Consider the following 25,542-nt stretch of genomic DNA (forward strand, 5'->3'; position numbering starts at 1 on the left):
GCACAGTGCTGTCTGATAGCCTCCTGACCAAAGTCAACTTGCTGAAACAGGTCTGAAGTGTGGTCTTCCACCTGCCATATGGCGTCATCTTTATCACCTGAGGAGCTCAGGCCGGGCATTCCCTCCCTAGGGACTGTTCAAGACTCCTGACTTGGACTCATGCTTCTTAGCATCGGCCTTTAGCCGTAAGGCCGGGAGCAGGGGCCAAGCCTTGGGAAGGTGCTCTCTGCCAACCCGCAGCAGAATGAGGCTCAGCAGGACACCTGCAAAGACCAGGCTCCCAGTCCGCGTGCTCTTGCTCGAGGGGAACACTGACCCTGCCTACCGCAGATGTAGAAGCCCCACCACAGCGCCGAGAACCGAAATGAGTGAAATCAACTCTCTGCCCTTCAAAACAAAAGAGCGGGCAGGGTGTAAGGAGGATGGCACAGTCTCAGAGCCCGTAAGTACCCTGCTGTGGGAGCCTAGGAGCTTAATCAAAGCACCTACAGGTCTTGGGATCTGACTGGCTTTTCCAGATTTCATCCCTTGGCTGGAAACCCAAAAAGGGCTGCAGGGCTAAGATGTTTAAAGCATGAATGGAAAATTTCTAGCCTCCTCTTCCACTACCACCTCCCATGCATTGCTCCAACCCAGTCTGAACACCACGAGGTATTTTAAAATAATTTCTACTTTGATGAATTGCTGGGGAGTCCACAATTGCTCATAATCAAAGGGAGAAAAATGCAAATGAGATCCGGCCGAGAACTATCACCACCAAACGTTTATTTCACTGCACAGTGCCAAAAAGAATTAAAACAACATTAAACTCACAGCAATCATGTTTAAGCCCTCGTTTCCAAGTGCCAAATTGCACCACTCTGGATCATACAGATGTTCGTTAATTATGCTAATTTTTATTAAACTATTAAAATGGAGAGAGTACTGGCTCAGCCAGGCAGACCCCAGCTCTGAATGAACTCTGCTCTTGTCTAGAGGTGCTAATTTACTGCATTTTTATTAAGTTGCTGATTCTTGGGTTTTAGTTTTGGGATGGCAGAGAGAACTGAATTCCTGGGATCAACATTTTCAATAAAGTTTGACTTTTCCTGCCCAGATGTTTGGAAAGACCAGAAAAATGCTGAGACACTCCGGGAGACCCAAAATCCTCAATGCGGAAGTGGTTCTCCCTCCAAGGTGGGGATACACGCCTACCACGGGAAGGGATCAGAACTGCACAGGTGCCCCACTCTTCATACATACTGTGTCTGGTAGAGCTAAGAGGTTAATTACACAGCATTGTTAACTGAAGATGTTTGAGGTAAGAATTTAAAAAGCTGTTTTTAAAAAAGCAAACAAACCCTTTACATCAGCACTTGCCCTACTGTCACAAAGTCTTTTTAGAAGCTCTTCACTCAAAAGTAGTGCAACGTGGGGCTTGTTCTCATCATAAATATTTCTAGGCTTGATTAGATATCCGTTTCCCTCAACACCAAACCTTGTTCCACCTCCTTGAACTCCCCAAATGAAGGAATCTTATAAGTAAAGGTTGGCTACTTGGACTCCCTTATCTGGTTGGAGAAGCTATTGGCCTAGATGAGCAGAACATTGAGTGAACTTGAAATAGACACAGCACTCACCATCAGCAACAATCAAAAGTGTTTATGGGGGATTGCACACTGCCATAAAAGGATTTATGCTGCTAATCTCCATCAACAAGGAAAAAAAAAACAACTCAACCCTACCAAACCTGCCATAAAAAGAACAGCAAATTCTATAAACAAAAAGCAGTATGGCCACCAAGCACGGGCATGTCGCACAGCTTGACTCTGCCTCCAGTGGTTTCCTATCGCTGTTTATGGTTTCAAGACTATCACGGACCTCCTCGGTGCTCCTCCTGTCACAGGGCCCTGAGTCCCTGTGTGGTGCTGCAAATACCCTGTCAGTAGGTGTCACGGGATATCAGGGGGAAAACCAGCAGGCGCCTATCATAAGCCTTAAAAGAGATTAAATACCCCTACTCCATGATTGCTACATTTTAATTTCTCTCTTCCCTGCTGGTTCCTATTTGTATAAACTCTTCCATGGCTCCCCTGGAGTAGCACAGACATGACCTGGAATGACCATCCTGTCTTGGGATGAGAATTCAATTTCTAGGCTCAGTGAATCCTAGGCTGTTCCAACAAAAAGAAAGCATCATCCTCTAAGGGCACAGATTCGTAATCTGGAGTCTGTGAACCCTTGGCCGGTCCATGGATGGACACGAAGGGATCTTTGAACTCCTTGAAACTGGTGTGAAATTTTGTGTGCACCTATCCATGTGTCTTGTCCTTGGGATGAAGTCCAAAAGTTTCATCAGATTCTCAAAGGGTTCATGAACCCTCTACAGTTTATGAACCAGCACCCTAGGGGGAAAATATAATGATTTTTACGGCCTGGCTCTGCACTTTTGCCCCATGTGGCCAAAAGTGTGGCCGCCCTTCCCCCAGCTTTAAAAAATACAGTGAAAGGAAATCAAGAATCCTTGTTTCTGCCATGCTAGGGTTCTCAGGTGTCAGCCCTCCAGCCACACAGTCTGTTCCTTCTTCTAAGGCTGAAAGCTGACCAAGCTTGCTCATTCCTGCTAAGGCACCATTGCTCTCTCTCTCTCTCTTCTTTTTTTTTTTTTATTGAAGTATAGTTGGTATACAATGTTATATTACTTTCAGGTATACCACTACCCTAGCACCCTCTCTTTAGCTGTGACTTAAAAGTTGAGGTATCTTCTTAATAGCTCCCATTCAGATCCATGTGATGGCTTTTGGAGCAAGCCACTTGACATCGTCTGCCCTGAGAATGTTCCTAATAGAAATCTTCTCTTTTCACATTGAATTGGGCTTTGATAAGCCTCCGTAGAACAAGATTCCCGGAAAATGTCTCATACTTTTGTTCTTTTAACCATCAAAGTTCACTATATCAGTGCTTGTAAATAAGAGAATTCTTCTTCAAGAGAACAATCAATCAGCCCCTGACATGAAAGATCAATAGAAGGTTGATATATGTATGGGAAAGGTCAATCAATCACAGAATTATTGGTTTATGATTGCTTAGTTCTCTTATCAGTGCTTGTGCATCCGACATTATCATTAGCAAAGATGGGAAATTCGAATTCCTAAGCAGAGTAGACTGTAATATTCCAGGGTCAGCCAAAAATATTGTATTTTTACTCTGGATTCGCCCACAGTTTCTCTACTTCTAAAATCCAGCTTTGGAAATTTAATGCTTTCTGAGCATATCATAAATTATTAAATAAATTGAGGGCTCTAACTCAGCACCCTTCCAACTGCTGAGAAAAGCAAGGCTGGAAACAGGGATTGTTCACTAAAGACAAGCAGGTGCCCGTTTTTCAGCATAAGTGGTTTTGTGGAGAGATTTTGCAGAAGGGAAAAGGAAGTGGTCAGTCGGGTGGATGGTGGATTAGTGGTGTTGGAAGCTGTCAGAAGACCAGAGCTCAGCGCTCAGCTGAAACCTTGGGTAGCTTGGCAGCCTCCTCGGGCTGTTTGACACCATGTTTTAGGTTCTTGGCAATCATTTTCTCGTTTTTCCATTATTCAGAGTTTTGGTCTATCAATCATAATAAAAATGAATCATTAAACTTGCCTCAACTAAACTAGTTTTATTTACTGTCACATTTCAGGGAACTTGCTAACCTGGAGGTTGGTTGGCCTGGGCTAGGGAGGAGGGAAAGGTATGTGAGGTTAAGAAAGGGGGTGCGGAAAGTCTGGGTGGTCAGTGACAGCAGCTGTGGGGCACATGGTGACGACTGTATAGCTAAGACTTGAATCTTTTGAAGAGAAATGAGTTGGCTAGAAGGGAGGTGGTTCTGAGCACTGGAAGGCAAGGGGAAATTCAGCCTCAAGCCCAAAGCTCATGTCTTGAACTGGGGTGTGGGTAGATAATGACTGAGTCACAATGTGCACAAACTGGACATTGTTGGTGATGAAAGTGTGTGTGCAAAACAGTGTGCGCGAGAGAAAAATCACACGCTGTGAAGGTAAGAGGGAGGGTGGAAAGATAATTGAGAAAGAAACACACAACTTGAACTTTGCCTAAAAAAAAGAGAGAAAGGAGAAAGGGAAGGTAAACACTCTGCAGATGGGAGAAAACAAGGTGCCAAGCGCAGAATTCAGGAACAATAGAGACAGCACCATTTCGGAGCTGATAGAATTGTGATACCATGTGAGACCGGCGTATTAATATGTATTCCATAAACTGTGCGGCTCGCAGCTCTGCACCGCTCTGTTTTGCTCTGACCGCAGTACCAGCCTCAGGCACCACAACACAATTTGGAAACAATGTGACGGAAATGTTTAATCTGCTCGGCCCATCTGTGCTGCGTATTTCTCCAGATCTCCCTGAGAGAGGCGCCTTGAATCTCCACATTGCCTTTAATATTCTCCTAAATCACCTCCCCACTGCACTTCAAGGGCCATTGCTACAATATCACAGGTTCATCTAAAGTGCAATGGGGGGGGGCCGGGGGGGGGGAGGCACAGGCCAGGGTATTTTTTATTTTAAAATAATTTCCAGAGATTGTCTTTTCTGCTTCCTTAAAAAAAAAAAAAAAAAAAAAAAAGAAAGAAAGAAAAACGTTATTCTACTATTGCCGTAAGGTTATTGAGGTTGTTTGGTACAAAACAGGGTAGGATAGAGTGGAATCATTCTCCAAAGAATTATTTTTATTAATCTTGATTCCCTCAATTGGACATGGGAGGGGGTGAGCAGATGCTTGTTTTCTCTTATCTCTTTTTCTTGCACTTTGCTAGGGTGATGTGCTCATTTGGGGCAGGTGCCTCTTCTGCTTTATGCTCTCCTCATTGAGTATTGGCTTAATCCTGCCCTGCTCCAGACAAAGCCATCTTGTTCAGGACAGGTGTACATTTAGTCCCCGGTCAACCAAATGCCCTCACCAGAAAGGGACACCGTATATATTATCAATTTCAGCTTCAAATCTTAGGTTTTTCTCTCTTTAAGGTATAGATGTTGAACGTCAGATTTCCGCCTCTTCCCCGCACTGGATTTTGCCAGATTCAGTGATTTGGGGCTAGAATGTAGGAAGCTGGGGTGGGTTTCAGAGAAAGAAGGGATGACAAGTCGCCAACGTTCCAAACCTTAGACAAATGAAAGAGAGTTGCACATCACCAAGAAAATTAGGATTCCTTTTGCTTTGTGAATTAAAGAAATGAATAATTTAATCTTCAAGATTGTTCCGGCGAGGGAAAGGCAACGTCCCAGTTGCGGAGCCCTACAGCCTGTCGGTGTGTTACATCATCTGCACACATAGGCGTTTCCATGACAACCGCTTATAGCTTCATTTCCTGGATCCCTCTAGGGGGTGTCACAGCCAGATCCACCTGCTTTTCACCCTACCCTCGGTGGGGTCATGGTAAGGTCGCCAGAATAAATGAACGCGGGTACTAATGATCTGTTTACTGCTGTTTATGCTCTGTGTGTGTCAGGGGCACGCACATTTAGAGAGCTCATTATGGTTGCAATTAGAATGCACCATCGCTAGATATTTAACTCCTTTTTCTTTTAAATTAGCATTTTAATAACATTCTTTGAGCAGAGAAACAAAATGACCATTTTTCACGGACAAACTTCTAGCTGTAGGTGCAACTTTAATGGCAAAGTTGCGAAGGGGAAAGAAGGGAGGGGGAAAAAAAGGCCATTTTTACTACTTTCACCCTCCTCCTTACCAAAAGGATATTTTTATTTGCTTTCTAACACACTCAATTTCCTAAATTTGTTTTGAATCCAATTATTTTGGGTGGTTTAAAGTACCGCACTCTTGTTGGACGGAAATTAGCAGCGATTGAAATTAACTTTCTATGTGACCTGTGAAAGGGGCTAAAATAATTACAAGTGTGTATAAGAAACCCTCTCTCCAAAAGACCCTTGCTGCAGGATCAGGCTGTGATCCGCTGATACCATTATTGGAATATCTTTATACAGTAACCGCAAGGGCTATTTTCTTTAAAAAGGTGATTGTAATGATTGTTTCTGTTGTAAAATTCTTAGGATGGTCTTATAGAGGATAAATGATGGGAAAAATCTGTCATTATTGGGAGGAAGAATGAAAATAACAGCACGGCATCATTTGCCATTTGAAAATGGCCAGATCTTGGAGCACCAACAAGCAAGAGAGATAGAACAAGAAAGATGTGATGTAGAGACCCACCCAGTCAGAATGTCCACAAGGCACTGCTCTTTTAGGAATCGGCCAACACCTTTGCTAGGTGTTTATAGATGCTCTGTTTGTGGAAAGTACAGTGAAAAATAACAATTTGAATGTTTCGATTATCTTTCCCAGTCCGTTCCATTTTCATTATTTATTTCCTATAAATCGGGACCTTGCTGAACATAATTCTACAGACAAGGAGGTGGATGGGACAGCCTGTGTGAAGGAGGAGATAGATGGTGGGTACGTGTAAGACAGATGCTATGCGTTTATGAAAAGGAGCAGTATGTCTGCGTGTGAACATCCACAGAGTAGAGCAAGCAAGCGTGTAAACTATAATGGGTATTTATAGGTGAAAAAAAAAAAAAGGTGCAAGGAAGATTGTATGGGAACAAGCACATCGAGCCTGAAAAGGGTCTGCTTTTTCTCCTACCCTCTTGGAATCCATGTCCAAGGTCTGCTAAGACGTCCCATGCTTGCTGCAGCTCCTGTGAAAAGTCAAGCCTTTCCATGACAACAGACGGGGGGATTTCACAGCCAGAGGACCCGGGAGGTCAATTGTTGAAAAGCAAGAGTTAGAAAGCGAGATGGAGATCTCTATCGACATCAAAACAATCCCACTAAAAACCCCCAGAATGAAAAAAGGAGGAACATATTTAAAGACACAGCAGGAAAAAAAAGAACCTTTATAAAAATGCAGGTTTAAAATGTTTATGCTGTTGTATCAGCCTAGTTGCACCTTAGAATCTGCCATTTCATAAATAAAATACGGATGGCATCGACTATAATTTGGTGATAGCTACCCCAGGACATATCTAGATGCACTTGTGTTATTTTAATTAAATACTGCATTATGGTTTGTGACAACTACATAGCTACAGCGTAAATGAATTCGGAATTAAAGTGTTACTTAGGCATCCAGTAATTTTTGTTTCATTCCTCAGTTTTACAAAGCAAATAGCTATAAAATCAAGATGTTTGTTCATTTACAGATGGAGCAGGATTGTTGTTGCTGTTTTTTTCTCCCTAATCCTCACGCACAAAAAGAAGACAGAGCTCAGAGTCTGGCTCCCAACACTCTTAGCTTATGAGCCACATCACAAAGAAAAACACATCCTCTTGACTATAATGTGAAATGCTGAATATTAATTGCTGGTATTATGCTTATCTTTCTAGCCGGGTTCTGTCTTTTAACAATTATTCTGATGGGCTGCAGTCTTGCACCGCCAAGAGATTTTTCTCCTTTGTTTAACAGCTAAAAACCTATTTGATTTGATTTTATTAAAAAACAATCTTAAAGTTCACAATGCTCCTTGGAAGTTTTAGTATCTGGAACTCTTCCCAAATGCAGAATATTAGTGGGAACAGAGAAACTGCCGAAGCTCTTTGCTAAAAAAATGATGCATATTTCTGCATCTAAAAGAAAAAATATTTTTCATTCTGGCAATATTAATATTTCCTTAATGAAACTAGAGAGGGTATTACAGTTTGATATAATCAATTGGTTAGTTTAAATGTCACTTCACCAGCAAATCATGAGAAAGGTTCAGAATATTCTCATCTAACAGGCACAGATTTTCGCTCAAAATTAATATGGTAGGGTAAAAGGATTTTTGTTCAGATTTGAGGATCTAATTGTATCTTTAATGTGTCATATGTCAAGATGAAAGTTTTTAAATAGAAAGTTTCCTGAAACCATTGTCTATTATTTCTGGTTTGAGAATCAATATAATCTTTTTATTAGCCCTTAAATACCATACGTCTGGCAATGTCTGCTAATTCCAGCTTTTCTGTGTTCTAACCAATTACCCCAAGCCTCCCCCCACCCCACCCTGCCAACTAATCCTATAAACTGCATGGAAGTTACTCCCCTGTATGTTTGCAATGAGGTTATAATTTGCTTTTAATATTTTGCTAGTTTGGTTGGAGAGCTGGGCCCATACACTATCAAGAAATGCTGGCAGACAGAGGTTTGGGGAGGCTGAGCTCCTTTTGAGAAAATAATTACACAGAAACAAAGCTTTTGTGACTCCTTTTAAATAGAGCATCTCACCGAAATGTCATCCAGCCTCTTTGGCAGATTAGTGAGGAGTTTATTACTAAATCTCTGTCTAATAAACGTGCAGTTGACTCTGGAGGAGCTGCTTGTTATAATACTGGCAGTGGGAAATGGAGGGAATGTCACAGTTAAAGACACAAATTTTCCCCATAATATATTCGAATGGAAACCTCTGAATCCAATACTACATGGGCATATCTAATAAATTCACAATATTTCAGTCTCAACAGCCTTCACCGGTTAGTTTTAAAGATTTATGTGGTAAAAAATTACTCAGTGATGAATATGGTTTATTCTGTGCAGTATTGGAGGTATAAGGAATTAAACTACCGTCTTTAACAGTGAATTTATTATTACCTCTGTCAAAAGATGAAGCCTTTAACAGCATTTGTTATAAATTCACCGCAAAATAAATGGCTGGAATTTTTTTTACACTGGAGTTTGTAAAGCATCGGGCGATTCTGAGCATTAACCTAACCCTGCCATGGCTTACATGGTTCTAGGTAAACAATTCTGTCCAGGCCTCATAGTTAATTATCTGATCTGGGACTTGCCACCTGACTGAAAGGTGTGTGTGTGTGTGTGTGTGTGTGTGCAAAAAGTGAAGGCTCCTAACCAGGACAATAGTTTAAGTGGAGTAAAGTGGAGAATGCCAGTTTTTTTTCTCTTTTTAAAAGTGGCTTTTATAATAAATGGCAGGAGTTTGGAGGATAGGGTTGATAGGCAATTGGGGCTCTTGTTAGCAGGTTTATATGCATGCATATGCACACACACACGCACACACACACACAAGCATCCTCTCCCTTTTGTCCTCTCTTGGAATGGGTGTCCCCTCATTTATAAAAATTACCTGGAAGGAATGAGGCTGCCAGGGTTTGTTCTAGACGATTGGTTCCTGTCTGGGGGAAAGGAATGGCCTCTACTGAATTTGACCGGTGTATGACCGTTGCCTTCCAGCTGACCCCAAATCCCATTCCCATCCTCCTAACTCTATAGACTCCCATTGGGGTTATTAATGAGAGAAAACACCATCATCATCATCATCTTCGTCATCACAGCACAGTGTTGACCTGCTTGTTAACATGAAATGGGGTGGTGGGGACAGGTTCTGCTTCTCTTTCATATCACCATAAATAAGAAAAGATATTTTCCAATGGTATCCTCTCACTCGCCCCCTTTGGTTAGGTCAGAGGTGAATAATTGCTCTTTGACAGGCATTGATCAGTTTCATCACACTGTTTGGGCAGCCTGCGCCCCAGGCCTATATTCTCCCCACTTACTCCCCTGAATTACCTCCCAAATAACCCTGCCCATCCCCCCATGCAGCCAAGCTGAGGGTAATGGTGCCTGAGGAAGTCCTAAATGGACACTAGATGTCACCAAACACCTCCTTTCCCTCAGAGCCCTGAAATTAAAAAACCAAAAACCAAAAACCAAAAACCAAAAACCAAAAAAAAAAAAATTCCAAACCCAACCCAATCTTTCATTTAAAGCAATTGAAGGAATTAACTTATCTGTTTTTATGAGGCTTGTTGTCACATTCAACTAAACACACTTAGAAGAGAAAGTACTGCTGCATTTGGATGATTTTTACAAATCTCTTTTGGAGGGAATGAGGTCAAGGGAGGGGAAAGGTCTACATTCTTTAAGTAGGCCTTGGAGGGAGTAGGTGGAGAACATGGTGTTGTGTTAACACACTCCAGGTGTGCTGGCAACAGGCCTGCTACCTTTAGATAACAAGGAATTGGATTTGGAGCTAGGGTCCAGCCTAATTTTAAGTGGTTTCAACCATACTGGAAACTCATGGTCACTCAGGTGACAAAGTTGGTCTATCCTCATCCTCATGAAGCCCAAAGTTATCTGACAACATCACATGTTTGATGTTAAATTGGACTTTGCCTATAAGTCTCTGTTTCCATGTTAACTGCACCAGTAGAGAAGACAACCAAAGGCTGGTATGTTTGGTCCATGGGAACACCATATAAGTATAAACCTTCTGTGGTGCCCAGCTGATTGCTCCGAGGGTAATCTCCATGGGCTTAGGTAGCAGGGCAAATCTTGGAGAAGCCTAAGACCAACTCATGAGGTATACAACATAAGCCCAAGAGCTGTAGCTTGCTGACTCAGTTTACCCTAAATAGAAGACCTCATTTGGGGACCTCTTCTCCTTTCTAGTCAATTGAGAGTTTTTCTTTCTCTTTAATTTGTCTCATCTGCTGGACAGCTCACATTGCCGCAATGAATTGCTTCTGGAACACAAGGCTTAATTTTTAAATAGGCATTTATTTAAGTTCTCGCACATAGTGGAACAAGCACTTTTATTAAAGGTTCCCTAGTGAGAGACCTTGGAGCCAGGAAGAGAGTCACTTCTCTGAAAGTTGGAACTTATGACTCATCTTACCCAAATAGAGGCTTCTTTCCTCCCTTTCTCTCGCTTAAAAATAAAAGCCCACAGCAGTGCTGGTCCACAGAAGGGGCCTCACGCTCCACAGATAAAAGAAACTAAGCCAGGGAACAGCGCTACTGCACGGAGGGTGCTTCAGCACCTGCCCTGTCATGCCTGGTGCCCAGGCTGAATGGATTTTTGGAGTACACCTGTTGTTGAACCCCTGCCAAGTACTGATGGCCACTAACCCCCAAATCACTTTCCCCCGCTGTTGATGTTTGGAATGTCAGACAGGACTGAGCAGCAGCCGGCGTGTATTTCAAACACAGCAGATGGATTTTTATATTAGCTCCTATTTCATGTTCAGGCAGAGCAACCGCCACACTAAAACCACAGCCTCAATGCTGCCGAGTTTGCTTCTGTGAGATTAATTCTGTGAAATTAATTGGGACAAGATTGAAAAGGAAATTAAAATGCAGCTGAGTGAACAGGCCTTTCAAACACCTTTTTCCTGCTCTATTCAAACTTGAATTCTGTGGTGGTCGCAGGCATCGTGGGAAGTAATTTACGAGAGGCAGGCTCTCAGGAGCCATCGGTTACGTATGAGGAGACCTGCACAAGCGCCACCACAATCTGGAGCCACTGAAGAGCGTTAAACACCCCGCTGTGGCCTGAGCTGCGTCCCTGCTTGGGGGTGGGGGTGCGGGTGGGGGGAAGCGGAGCTCAGTTCCTGTACCAGAAAAAGCTGTTCAGAAATATCAGGGCCCCGAAAGGAACGCAGGAACATCCGCTAGATGCACAGATCTGCTTCGTTATTAAAATCTCCCTTTAATATATTTTAAGACCCAAATTGGAACTCAGTGAATTAAGTGGGCATGAAACTGCATGGGGCCTAGGAATGCATGGATGTGTTAGGGGAGGTCAGCAGGGGTCCTGCTGACTGCGCCCGCCCGTTGGTTACTGTTTCAGAGCTTGGATACGTGGCTCCGGCCTCTCATCAAACGAGAAGCCTGAACGATCCATCAGTTTTGTCAGTGACAAAATCTCTCAGACCAGGAAAGGCTAGATGGATTTCCATGTAAGCCTCTTCACTGGATGGTTTTCTATTGCCAAGTAAGAAGCTTTTGTGCTTTTGAGTGTCTCTGTGAAGAGTTCTTGGCAGGACAGGCTACCTGCTTTTCCTCTCTCACTTTACCAATAGTTTGTTGAACTCTTGGTATGTATCCAGCATTGACCCCAAGGGTTTACTTTATTGTTAGTGGAAAAGAGAGGAATATAATAATAGTTACCATTCCCTTGATGCCAGATACTTCTTTACATGAATTCTCTAATGCAAGCATCATAACCTCTATGAATAGAAGTTATCCCAATTTTTACAGATGAGAAAATAGAAGATTAGCAGGATTAAGTGACTTTGCTCAGGGTCACATAAGTAACTCATCTGTTACTGATCTGCTTCCTTAAGAACAGGACAGGTGATGGTTATTTGGTTATCTCTTGGGTGTATCTTTCTTGCCCAGCCAATCATCCTCTCTGGAAAATTTATTTTAAAAAGGATAAATAGGGACACCTGGGTGACTCAGAGTCTTGGTTTCTGAGTCCTGAGATTGAGCGCCATGGCAGTCTTAACATTCTAGCTCCCTCTGCCCCCCTCCTTCCAACCCCACTCACATTAGCTCTCTAAAAAATAAAGTAAAATAAAATAAAATCATAAAATGGACAAATAGCTCTCTTTCTGGGATCATTCTTGCCCAAAGGGCCTAGGCCCTAGGCCCTAACAGATTCTCCTCTACCTAGGATTCTAAGATGCAAGGTTGGATCATATTTGGGCAACTATTCAGAAACAACAGGGAGCAGCAGGAGCCCAGGAATAAAGCCCCCGCACCACCACCTCACTTCCGCATCCAGGGGCTATTTCCTGTTCTTAACCTGCCCACTCCCCCAGTATTTCTTTTATCATACAAAGAAGAGGGGAAAACCAGAGGCATTTATGAGGGCCCAAAACAAGTTATAGCAGAAATTTTAAAGTTCGTTTAATCTTTTTTTTTTTTTAAATTTTTATTTATTTATGATAGTCACAGAGAGAGAGAGAGGCAGAGACACAGGCAGAGGGAGAAGCAGGCTCCATGCACCGGGAGCCCGATGTGGGATTCGATCCCGGGTCTCCAGGATCGCACCCCGGGCCAAAGGCAGGCGCTAAACCGCTGCGCCACCCAGGGATCCCCTGTTTAATCTTTTTTTAAAAAAATATTTTATTCATTTATTTGAGTGAGTGAGAGAGAGAGCACACACAAGCAGGCGAAGGCAGAGGAAGAGGGAGGAGCAGACTCCACACGGAGCAGGGAGCCAAAAGTGGGGCTGAATCCCAGGATCCTGGGATCATGACCTGAGCTGAAGGCAGATGCTTAGCTGACTGAGCCATCCAGCTGCCCCTAAATTTGTTTAATCTGAATAAATAATTAAAACTAAACACATTTTCGTGTGGAATTTCTTTACCAATGATGTGGTGTCAAACTCATTGTGTTTAGGATAGGAATCCTAAGGGTGGAAGGAACTTTAGAGGCTATCCAACACAACTCCCTCATTTTACGGGGAAGGAAACTGATCCAGGTATGTACCCAGTTGCATCTTGTCTTGGCTTTCTTGGTAGAAATAGACTTCTCCAGGTTCCTAAACCAGTAGGCCTTTCTTGTCTGACAAAGGTTTTACTGCTCAGAGAGAAAAGTAAAATGGAGATTTCTAGATACCATTTTTTTGGACTAACTTCCACTTGGGTCAGTTCTTTTCCTCTACATGCAAGAGGCAGGTTGCAGAGTGTTAACTGACTCTCCCAAAGGAAGCCAGTTGGGGCTAAACTGGAATGCATTTAGGATTCATGTGAGAACAAATTCCAGAGATTCGGAGTTACTGAATGTCTGAGTAGACAAACTGCTAATGATAGAGGGATCTCCTTTTCTTATCTGTCTGAATTGTTTCATTTGTGTTTCTTAGAGGCAAGGGAATGGATTGGGTGGCCTTTTAAGGTTCCTTCCTGTCCATGGACTGTTATTGAGTTAGGTGATATAATAAAGGTAAATCCAATCCAAAATGCTCCCCAAGCCAACGTTAACTGGAATGAAGCTTTATGAGGGAAACTCCAGTTGAGCTTCCAGCCTCTCATTTCCTCCTCTGACATGCAGGGATTAACAGCGTGCAGAAGGGAGGCAGCTGGTGTAGCTTTTGGGGGGAGAAATGCACTACTACATCGGGAAAGGATGAAAATAGACTTAAGGCCTTCTGAAAGATGGAGAAAGAAACCAGACCAAACCAAAGCAGCAAGGTGTTCTCCCTGCATCAAAGTTTGATATATTAGCTTTCAGTAAGGGAAGGAGGATTGGTTAAAAAAGGTGGGTAGGGGAGGCTCTCCATGTTCTTTGGTATCTCTTAAAAATACAACAGCCAGGGTAACTGCAGATAGCTCTGTACTGCAGGGCAAGTCACCACACAGCCCCTTCTAAATGGAGAAAAAGGACCCCTAGTGAGAAGCCATTAACAAAGGCAAAAGACATGCAAAACAAACAAAATAATCATGACCGAGAGAGAAGGCCAGCAGACAGTCTGGCTCTGTTCTGCCCCCCCTCCTGCTGCAGGCACCTCAGACAATGTAAACAGTTAATTTGTTCACCTGCGGGCTCTGGGCAAACAGAGGCCTGGTCACACCTGAGTGGATAACTCGATTACCCCTGTAATGCCAGCGTGGTAATGTACACAAATTCTATTACAAGGCAAACCTTGCTTTCGGGCATTTGAAATACCAATCAGGCCAATGTCCACTCCCTTCTTTGCTTCCAATTTATTCTTGGTGTATTGGAGCTGCACCAGAATGGCACTAGGATAGAGCTAAATTAGGACTCTGAAAGAAATTACTAGAAGACTGTGATCTCAGCCGGGTTTGCAGGCTTCCTACTCTTTTGTAAAAGGTTGGGTCTGAATTTGGGCCTCACTGCAAGGGGACTTGTTGCAACTACTGAAAGTTACCTAACGTTGGCCTTGGTCTTTTTCCTAAGGATCTTATGGTATCTTTCAAATTGAGACAAACCCTTGGCCAGTGACAGAATAAAAATAAATAGCAAATGATGAGTTAATAACACAATGGGTTTTCAATTTGCCTTTATGGAATCCACATACTCATTAATTAAAGAGCAAATAGTGCCTATTTAAAAAATGTGTTTGTAGAGATTGACCTCATAGAGAAAGAACTTTTTCATACATTACTTCAGGGACAGAACCTATTTCCTAAGCCCACCTATATAGAATATGTATAATCTTTCTTTACAAAGGATGATGCTATTGATCCCTCAAACGGTAGCCTATAATTTCTGAATCTTCTTCACATTAGTGATGGATAGGCAATAATCCTTTTATTTTTTTCTCAATTCTTTTATAATCAACAACACTATTTGTGAGATGGTTAGTAGGTGCTAGGGATTAGCTTTATGACTGAGGAAGAGAATAAAGTTAGCTGGCTCTCGTGGAGTTGGATTCACTATCTCGGTCTTATCAGCACTTGCTCAAACCAATTGAACCAATTAGCTCTGACTGCCCCCCCCACCCCATCATAATTATATTATAGTCTTGTTTATCTGTAAATGACATAAGAAGGTGGTTTACCAAGACAGAATGTTTTCAAGAGAATTACACAGTAATAAATTATGTACATAATGATGGACCTTTTAAGCACTACAAGACCCTAAAAAAAATAACTTGATTGGCATAGTTTTAGTGTTATATCTACTTTGTTGCATTTTTAAATTTGAAAATTAGTTCCTGAATCTGAATTTTCAGTTAAAATTTTCCTTAACGATTAAAAATCAATGGGAATTTACTCTATGTGTGAGGGAGCCATGTAATATACACAAGAGAAATGTATGACATGGAATAATTTTGGTTATGGTGACTACATCACTGCAAGTGAAAAAATAAATTTTTACAGGAAAGAGGGAGAGAGAGAATCTTAAGCAGGCTCCACACCCAGTATGGAGGGGCTCCATCTTACAACTGTGAGGTCATGACCTGAGCTGAAATCAAGAGTCAGATGCTTGACTGACTGAGCCACCCAGGCCCCCCACAAAAATCGACTTTTGATTCAAGCTCCACATTCTACGTCCTTACCTTGCTCAGAATGCGGATGAGGTCACCCCGTTGGAAGGACAGTTCGTCTGGCTGGTCACCATGGCAATCCCATAGGCCCTGGTAATAATTGGTATAGTCCACTGATCAAAGAAAGGAGAAATCAAAGTTAAAAGGACTCTGTCTTTTTTCCAGGGAGCCCACATTTTTGCTGTAAATGGAAACCAGGGTTCTAATATTGCCCCTAGGAAACCCAGGATTCAGCGGGGTTGTGATGAGATACAGCCCAACACTCAGCATGAGCAAAGGACTGTGGGAAAAGGAGATCATTAACTAACATTAAATATTTACAGATCACCCTTAGTCAGATGCTATTCAATAATATGATAAATACATTCATTTATTAATAAAAGAAAAACAGGTAATTTTTTACTTGGTTTGTAAGTAAGCAGTGCAGAGATTTCCTGCCAGCTTTTCTTGATTCAGAGCATCTAAACTATCCAGCACTTCTCTTCAAAATGCATTTGAAGGAATGGGATAAGTCTCTGACTTCTGCCTATTTACCGAGAGGCTGAGTCAGCCAGCATGTATCTGCATCACAATCTCACATGTTGGTCTCTTCTGTTACACAGGAACTTCATCCTGGGCACTTCCCACCCAGGTACTATATGAGGTAATCCCCCAATAAATATGCTTACGAACAGCCCAGTCTTTAAGTGGAACCAAGGGGGTGTCTCATCCATTACAACTAAATTCTGGGTGGGCTGGCCCTTTTCCAGCATCTCATTTGTAGACTCTGAACACGCCTGCCAAGATTTATCTGCAAGCCCCCAGGGGGACAGAAACCAAAGTGATCTGCATTAAAAATGAAAGCAACTGAAGACGACAAACCAAGCTTTTGAAGCAGCCAGAGAGATTTACTGGGCTTCTCAGCAAGACTGGATGGCAGTGATGCCACAGGACAGCCATCGATTCTTAGCAATGAAGAATCTGTATTGATCTTCTTCTCCCGGAAAGGTTAAACACTAACTAGAGCACAAAGTGGGAGAGGATCTGGGGATTTGAATGGCAGGAGAGCAAATGCCCACTAGACCAGTCATGAGGTGGCAGTGCTCCTGTTCCTCAGGATGCTGTGTGTGAGAGATGTCAGCTAAGCACCTACCAAAATGAGATTCTTATTGATGGGAGTCAGGAGTCCTGGGTACTAATTAAACTTCAAGTAACTTTTGGGGACCCTATTTGTACCAGTTTCTACCTTTCCTTTCATTTGTTTTGACCTTCCCATGCATGAGGAGTGATGGTGCTGGTCACTGAGGATGGGAATAGATGGAGGAAGGCAAGTGGGCAGTGTGGGTAGACAGAGGCACTGGCTCTGTTTGCTTTCTAAAAAACTTGTACCTTACTTATCAGCAATTCAAATAATAAAGGCACAAGAGAACAAAGTGCCTGTGTATCTGGGAAGGAACTTTTTTTAAAAAAAATTTATTTATTTATTCATAGAGACACAGAGAGAGGCAGAGACACAGGCAGAGAGAGAAGCAGGCTCCATGCAGGGAGCCCGACCTGGGACTCGATCCCGGGTGTCCAAGATCACACCCAAGGCTGCAGGCGGCGCTAAACTGCTGCGTCACCAGGACTGCCCTGGGAAGGAACTTTAGTAGAAATCTTACAGTGCACAAAAACCAAGGTGGGACAGATCTATTAATTAAGATGCAGCTATTGCGAACAGAAGTAAAAATGTTAACCATATAAAATCAGTTATGTTTTCTTTTAGGAAGGTAATTGTATATGCAGTAGACAACAGAGGGCAGCAAACAAGACAATGACACTGGAAACCATGGAGTTAAGAATGCGTTTGGAAGAAAAACACATTGGGAGAAAAATACTGACTATTGGAAAGATAAATAATGTATTTTCGGGGATACCAGGACTTGAAATGATAGAGAAATATCAATCCCTGAAGAGTGAAAATGGTTTTCCCAGAGGATATATTAAAGTATTTTTAGTTATAATGGCATTGATTAATTACCTGAAGATTTTGATAAAACTAGAAATGAAAAAATATAATAATATATATAAAATTGTATATATATAAATTATAAAATTTATTTATTTGAGAGACAGAGAAAACACAGCAAGGGGAGTGGTAGAGGGAGAGGGAGAAGCAGACTCCCTGTTGAGCAGGGAGCTGGATGTGGGGCTCCATCCCAGCACCCTGGGATCATGATCTGAGCTGAAGGCAGACACCTAACTAACTGAACCACCCAGGCACCCCAGAAATGAAAAGTATATTGACATCAATATTCTTCATACATTCTTATATTATAGAGAAAATAATTTTATAAAAAGTTTTATATACGACTTGGTATTTCTGAATGGCAAGAAGATTGGCAAAGTTGTCTTGGGTTTGCCTGGCTTAGCAGATGGTCACTGGGGGGTACTGCTCCCTATGTGCCTGGAAATGTTCCTAAGATTATGAGTACTTTTTGGGGATATATGTAAAAAGTCACTTGATATTGGGCGTATAAGACACCAGAGGAGAATACCTTGAAAAAGACCTATTCTAAAAGCAATGTAGATCTTGAGGAAAGCAAGAAGGTAGGTAGGAGGAAGGGCAGCCCTGGTGGCTCAGCGGTTTGGTGCTGCCTTCAGCCTGGGGTACGGTCCTGGGGACCCAGGATTGAATTCCACGTCGGGCTCCCTGCATGTGGCCTGCTTCTCCCTCTGCCTGTGTCTCTGCCTCTCTCTCTCTTCTCTCTCTCTCTGTGTCTCTCGTGAATAAAAAAAAAAAAAAAAAGAGAGAGAATGAGAGAAGGTAGGAAGAAAACAAGAGCCTTTCAAGAAAAAATATAGGAAATGCTTTTGGTTCTTCACAAGCTAAAGGCTAAGAGAAGGTAGAGTTCAGGAATCCAGCAGATAGTTTACCTAGCCCAAGAACCAGAATTGTCAGAATTAGAACCATAAAAGGACAGCCTTGAAAAATAAGCAGAATAAAGGGCTAAGTATGGGGACTTTCCTAGACAGAGATGTTCTGGTATTAGGGAAATCAGTGAGGATGGACAAGACTAGACTCCATATTGCTGACTCTCTCTTTAACATGTGTGACTTGCATTTATGTGTATGTATACACACAACTTCACTACCCTTATTCCTCAGCATTCAACGGGTATGTACATAGCACTTACTAAAGTGCCAAGGACTGGGCGGGATGTTGGGAATTAGTGTTAGCCACACACAGTCCCTGCTCTTAAGGCTACTGTCTGGTGGTGGTGGGGGTGGCACTGTTTGAAACAGAGTTGTACAGATATTTACTTATCTATAATTGTGATACGTCTTCAAAGGGGAAGTTGAGGGTTCTGTGTGTAATAGCGAAGCTCACTTCATGGAAGGCTTCCCAGAAGCTTTGGTTGTGTTATCAACACCTGAGAGTGGGTGTTATTTGAAGATCTTGAGGAGGGGAAGTTGTAAGGTGGAGGAGGACTTCATTCCTGACCCTTTGACCTGTGGAAGAGTTTGAAGGCCTAAAAGTTTGCAGGGTCAGTCCAGCTTCTCCCTAAATTTGCTCGGGTCATTCTATAAACAAGCGAATGCATAGGGAGACTGTCTTCAGACCAGTGAGGAATTGGGAGCCTGAGAGATTTCCTCTGTGGGCTGGATTGAGGTTCCTTTAGGTTTACAGGACTCTGGTAGAAGTCTCAGATCAGAAATGGTGCAGCATTCTGACCATTTAATTAATTCAAAGCATCCTCATTCTCATTTTGAGGACATTATTCCATCTAATTATTTTTTTCCAGTCTGTCCATTTGGAATGAAAAACAAAGGAATAAAGCTTAATGCCAGCATTTCTCAATGTCTCTCCAAAAAAACCGTAACTCTGCACTAAATAAAGCCTGGTAATTCAAAAGCAAAGCACTAATATATTCAGCATAAAACAGACAGAGGACCTAGAGCAATAATGACACTACTAATAACTAAAACAGTTATAACAATTAACAACAATTACAATGATAGAGAAGCTAATGGGTATGATCACTGCATTTAAATTGCTAGCAGAGCTGAGAAGGACTTTTTCTAGAGAAAAAAAAAAAAAGCAGGGGGTGGGGAAGTATCTTATTTCCTTTATCCCATATAAGAGAAGTTAAGCTCCCAGCAAACAAAATGTCATAGGAAGAATAGCAATAGTCTAAGTTTAAAAATATATTGTTTCTCTCTCTTTTCTAGATACTTACTGCAAAACATTTTTCATTCCACAACCAGTTCTTTTATTTTTTTAAAATTATTTTATTTATTTATTCATCAGAGACACACAGAGAAAGGCAGAGACATAGGCGGAGGGAGAAGCAGGTTCCCTGTAGGGAGCCTGATGTGGGACTTGATCCCAGGACCCCGGGATCACGACCCGAGCTGAAGGCAGATTCTCAACCACTGAGACCCAGGTGCCCCAACAAGTTCTTTATAACCAGTAGTGGTCATTTCTCCTGTAACTGAGGCCAGGATGGTACTACTGTTGATAGAGTCAGAATTTGAAAATGAGCCTCTATAATGAGAGTTCTCAGGTAAAAGGACCAGGACACCTTTTTGGCTGTTCTCCTCCTTAAGAACAACAGATCTTGACTGTGTTCCTTCTAGGGTTCATATGTCACCTTGAGCTTTTGTTTGGGAGTGAGTGGGTAGCTCCAGAATTCAAGCTGTGACCAAGGGAAAAAGGCTAAAGGCAGGTCAGCCTGCTGTTTACATTTGCTTGATGAGCCAAAGGGCTGTACTAATGAGGCCTGGCTATGGGAGCAACTACTTAACAAATTATGGAAAAGAGAGACAGAATGAGAAGATGGATAAAGCCAGTCCTCGCTAGACCATGGGTAGGTGAGAAAGAGAAAGCCAAAGCAATGACCCACTGGAAGGGACTTGAAATATTTTTCTAAGCCAGGCTGGAGAAGTCCACCATGTTCAGTCCATTAAAGCAGACTCAGTCTGATACCTTAGTAACCATTTCAGAAAGAAAGGCATAAAGAAATTTGCCAGGGTACCTGGGTGGCTCAGTTGGTTAAGCACCTGCCTTCACCTCAGTTCATGATCTCAGGGTCCTGGGATGGAGCCCTAGATTGGGCTCCCTGCCCATTAGGCAGTCTGCTTCTCCCTCTCCTGCACTTCTCTCTTCCTCTGCCTCCCTCCCTTTGCTCGTGTGGGCACTTTTTCTCAAATAAGTACATAAAATCTTAAAAAAAAAAAAGAAATTTGCCAAGCTCCACTGACACACCAGAATAGGAAGAGCAGCCGAACATTACCATTTGCTTATTTTTACAGCCCTTTAATCTTGGGTTTTGAAATTCTATGGTCCTTAATGTTGTAAGTATGATTTTGAAGTTGAGAACATTCACAGATCCTGATCTTCATCTCCCATGCTCCTTTTATTGGGCCAAAATTGTAGCTGGCTGATCAACTAATGTTTGGTCTTGGGAAATAGGTTTCAAAAAGTAAGAGCTGCAAATACTTCTGTGGCTTTCCTCTGTCCCTTTCATGTAATCACTCCATTGGTATGCACTAAAATGGAAAAGTGCCTTGGTGGTGGAAGTTCATCAGTGACTCCTTTTCTGCCCTGCAGAAGGTACCACATGTGGGCTCTTTTTTGGCTGAATTGGCCTACCATTTTAGAGTGAAAACAACGTGTTTGGAGATCCTCCTTGGTCAGGTATTTGATATATCTAAGGATGAGTTGTGCCTCCAGCTTGGCTTTTTATTTGACATGGCATACTCAAGCCAATGGCCAGTAATTTTCATATAAACAGCACAGAATGAGTTTTATTTTTCGTTACCTGGATATTGCCTTCTCATGATAGGGAAGGGAGATAAGCTCTCATCACAGAAGACACTTAGTGTTAGACTGTTAGGCTGATGGGTTGCAATTTAGTGAGAATCTGAGGTGTTGAAGAGTCACTCATTAAAATAACCCTGTTACTAGCAGTCATGCTGTAAACTGAGCTCTTTATAGATTGAACAATCAATACTACAAGGCTGTGATAGATTTTCTAGGTAACAGAATAAAATAAAAGAAATTACATCTTACAGGGTCATTAACACCCAATGAGGATAAACTGAATTCCTTTTTTTCCCCTCTTCTGATAAGATCTAGTTGGGCTTTAAAAATGTTAGCAATTGTATCATGGGAAAGCACAGCATTTCTGGGAACAGGATCCCTGGAAGAGTTCTGGAGAAAACCATGTGGATTTTAAAGGTAACCCTGCTAGCCACGGTATCTTTTAGGAGAAAAGTCCGCCACCCTGCCAAAGACATATGACATCTGAGAAAAAAATTAAGTGAACTGGGGATCCCTGGGTGGCGCAGCAGTTTAGCGCCTGCCTTTGGCCCAGGGCACGATCCTGGAGACCCGGGATCGAGTCCCACGTCGGGCTCCCAGGTGCATGGAGCCTGCTTCTTCCTCTGCCTGTGTCTCTGCCTCTCTCTCTCTCTCTGTGATTATCATAAATAATAAAAAAAGACCATTTAAAAAAATTAAGTGAACCAAACTTGTGTAGGTTGTCTATTACATAAGAATTCACATTATCCTAGAGTTCCCTTTTATATGTCTTTGTGGGGCTGCCTACCCTTTCCTTGGACCTGTACATTTTATTGTTATAAAGCTAAGTGATGACATTTGGATGCTCCATATTTGTTGCCATATCTATAGCTTCTCTGGAGAAAAGGCACTGTATAAATTCAATAAATAAATAAGTAAACACAAATAATAAAAATTCCTGCCTCAGATTCTGCAGAGAGAGCAAAAAGTCCTCTGTTTTTTAATCACTAAGTCACCAATCATTATAACTGGTGGGAAGTATAAACCATGGAAACATATTTAGAGCTCACTACACTTTAACAACACCTATTTTGGAGGCAAGAAGCATGAGGAACAAAAGGCCTGTTTTTTTTAAAACCTACTTGAATTAGAACTGTTGAATAGTTAAGAAATAAATCTCCCCTCACCATTCCCCCACCCAAGATAGAACCTTAGAAAGAAAGGTTGAAAGAGGAAATGTGATGAGGGAGGAGTCTGAAACTGAATTTTATTTTATTTTAAAAAAAGATTTAATTTATTTATTCATGAGAGACACAGAGACAGAAGGCAGAGACACAGGCAGAGGGAGAAGTGGGCTCCACGCAGGGAGCTCGATGTGGGACTTGATCCTGGGACCCCAGGATCACATCCTGGGCTGAAGGCGGTGCTAAACTGCTGAGCCACCCAGGGATCCCCTGAAACTGAATTTTAGACTTTTGCTAGAGACTGCTGCTTCCTACATGGAGTTTGTTTATTTATTTATTATTTTTAAAAGATTTTATTTATTCACGAGGTACACACAGAGAGAGGCAGAGGGAGAAGAAGAGGCAGGCAGGTTCCCTGCAGTAAGCCTGATGAGGGACTCAATCCCAGGACCCTGGGATCACAACCTGAGTCGAAGGCAGACGCTTAACCGCTGAGACACCCAGGTGCCCTCCTGCATGGAATTTAATATAAAATTGGCCATAGAAAATTTATAGTTATTCAACCCAAGCTGTTCACATGAGGTGTCTTCTTTTCTGCATCAATGTTGGAAGTTGGTTGAGAAAAGACTTGGGACATGGGTTGGTCAGCAAACAGATTTTCTGTTGGAATTCTGCACAGCCAAGTAGGAAACGGTAGAAAATAGGTTTCAGAATGAACTTAATTATATGGGTTTACTGTTATGAGGTGCTTACTGAAAGCTACATTAATCCTAAATCATACTTGTGCCAGTTCTTTCTTTTTCTCCTGCTTTGGCACCTGATTTCTCAACCACTGAGTCACCCAGGTGTCCCTGGCACATGATTTCTGATGCTGCCTCTTGTCCCTGGGAGAAGTTGGGGATTGATGAAGTTAGGTCCTTCCCTAAACCTGCTACATGTTTACTTCCCATAGGGCACTAACCTTAGAGAAGGGGGTCTTGCTGAGTGGATAACAAAGAGAAAAAACAGCAAAAGATAGGAAGAGATAGGAGAATGGGAAAAGGAAGGGCCAGGGAAATGGGGAGGGATCAGGAAGAGGTAGTTGGGAAGAACTCCTAGGCTTAAGATTTTTATAGAATCTCTAAGAAAAAAAAATAAGCTAGTATCTACAATCAGCCACGATTTAAGCTCTGCTGATGGGATGGATGTCCTTGAGGTGGCCCTTGCAATTCATATTCCTTCACTGACAACGATGGAGTAGGTCCTTGGTCCACTTAAGGAGGCTTTGGAGGGGCATCTGACCTTAGGAAAGGATGGACTCACTAACTGCTTAAAGCATGGTTAACAGTCTGGGATGAATAAGATGTAATTTTGTATTCAACAAACCTCTTACATATTCATTTTCAAATGTGCCTGGAATCAAACCAGGCCATCAGAAGTCAGCGTCGCCAAGCAATTCTATCCTTCACCCCACATTCACTTTTCAGACCTGACACATTTCCATTCCCCTGTGAACTTGCAATCTCCAGGCCTCTCAGAGAGGAGACATTTCCATTCTTTCCATTCTCAATCCTCTGATCTCTTAGAGATGAGGCAATTCTATTTTCACTGTACTGATTTAGGAAATACTGATAGGAAAAAATATATAACTGGTTTGGTTTCTTACCCTCTCTAGGATAAATCTTAGCTGTTCCGGGAACATTAATTAAGGTGAGTGGCTGCTTTTAAGATTGAGATATTTCCCTATCCAGTCATCTTATCTGGGGCTTTTGAGGTAGACACACCGGACCCTCTTAATTAGTGAGTCTGGTAATGTTTGTAGTCTGGAGCAAGGTGCCTTCTCCAGTCAAGCCTAAAAATCCTACCCAGTACCTGCATATTTGTGAAGCTCTCATACCTCCTTTATGTGGAGTGCCATTCTGATCCTCTTCCAGATCATGCTCTTCATCTGAGGGGATAAACACAATCAGCATTAGCAATTAGTGGTTGATAGTCTTACGCTCTTTATACTGGTGGATCTGCTTTCTCAGAGCTCATCTTTTTCTTTTCAAGGAAACAATTCTTCTTCTTCTTCTTCTTTTTTTTTTTTTAAATCATCTCGCATCTCCAAACTGGCCCTCTCCTTCCCTACTCATTCATTCATTCATAAACATTTTTAAGTGCTTATTATATGCAAGGTGCCTCTCTAGAAACAGCAGATGCAGTGATAGGTGATAAGCAGGGTCCCTGCCCTTGTGGAGCTTTCAATCCACTGGATTATTTAGGCACCTATCACTAGAATCCTGATCCTTTCCCTCAAGCTATATTTCTCTTCTCCTTCTAGAATTCTCTTCTAAATGTATTATCTCTGTGTAAGCATCCAGAGTTACTGTGTGTGTGTGTGTGTGTGTGTGTGTGTATGTGTGTGTGTAGCTAAGCACGTGTTTAAACCCTCCATGATTAATTAGTCCTTAATGTATCAGGTTTTGTTCAGCTGTAGCAGAAGCTGGTCATGTAAGTAATTTTATGTTCCTAGTACTTGGGGCTTGCAGTTATCTTTTTATTGTTGTTATTCAGCCTGCCTTGTTCATTAGAGTGTAAGCTCCTGAGGGCAGTTGGAATGGTCTTTTAATTAATTGCTGCAGGTACACAATGGGTTATAAGTCAGTGCTATTGTCTAACTCCAATCAAGTGTTTATATGGTCAAAGTCACAACATGATTGGCCTGTTTTGTGCCCTCATTAACCTGTTTCCTCTCAGACTTCATACTATCTGCTACCATGGGAATTGGACCTTTATAAGAAAGCATGAGTACCAGAATCATATTAAGCCATTTTTAAAAATTTGTATTAT

At 42.1% G+C, this 25,542-nt stretch overlaps 1 protein-coding gene and 2 long non-coding RNA genes across 4 annotated transcripts in view; 2 read left to right on the forward strand and 1 right to left on the reverse strand.

Annotated features, from left to right (window-relative positions):
- Nucleotides 1–25,542, reverse strand: part of SKAP1 (src kinase associated phosphoprotein 1) — a 287,830-nt gene that overhangs the window by 7,024 nt on the left and 255,264 nt on the right. For both annotated transcript variants that reach the window (XR_005364446.1, XM_038547555.1), the window contains exons 10-11: nt 24,608–24,658; nt 15,796–15,896 (exon numbers count right to left, since the gene is read on the reverse strand). Coding sequence is in view for 1 of the 2 variants with exons in the window: in XM_038547555.1 (XP_038403483.1) it covers nt 15,796–15,896; nt 24,608–24,658 (152 nt within the window). In the remaining variant the exon portion in view is untranslated. The remainder of the gene's footprint in view (nt 1–15,795; nt 15,897–24,607; nt 24,659–25,542) is intronic.
- Nucleotides 4,013–6,567, forward strand: LOC111097365. The gene is made up of 3 exons (XR_005364450.1): nt 4,013–4,467; nt 5,222–5,404; nt 6,040–6,567. It is a non-coding gene; the product is annotated as an uncharacterized LOC111097365 (long non-coding RNA).
- Nucleotides 16,410–17,707, forward strand: LOC111097366. Its single transcript, XR_005364453.1, has 3 exons — nt 16,410–16,770; nt 17,254–17,440; nt 17,528–17,707. It is a non-coding gene; the product is annotated as an uncharacterized LOC111097366 (long non-coding RNA).

Source organism: Canis lupus, chromosome 9, assembly GCF_011100685.1.
Source record: "Canis lupus familiaris isolate Mischka breed German Shepherd chromosome 9, alternate assembly UU_Cfam_GSD_1.0, whole genome shotgun sequence".
NCBI lineage: Eukaryota > Metazoa > Chordata > Mammalia > Carnivora > Canidae > Canis > Canis lupus.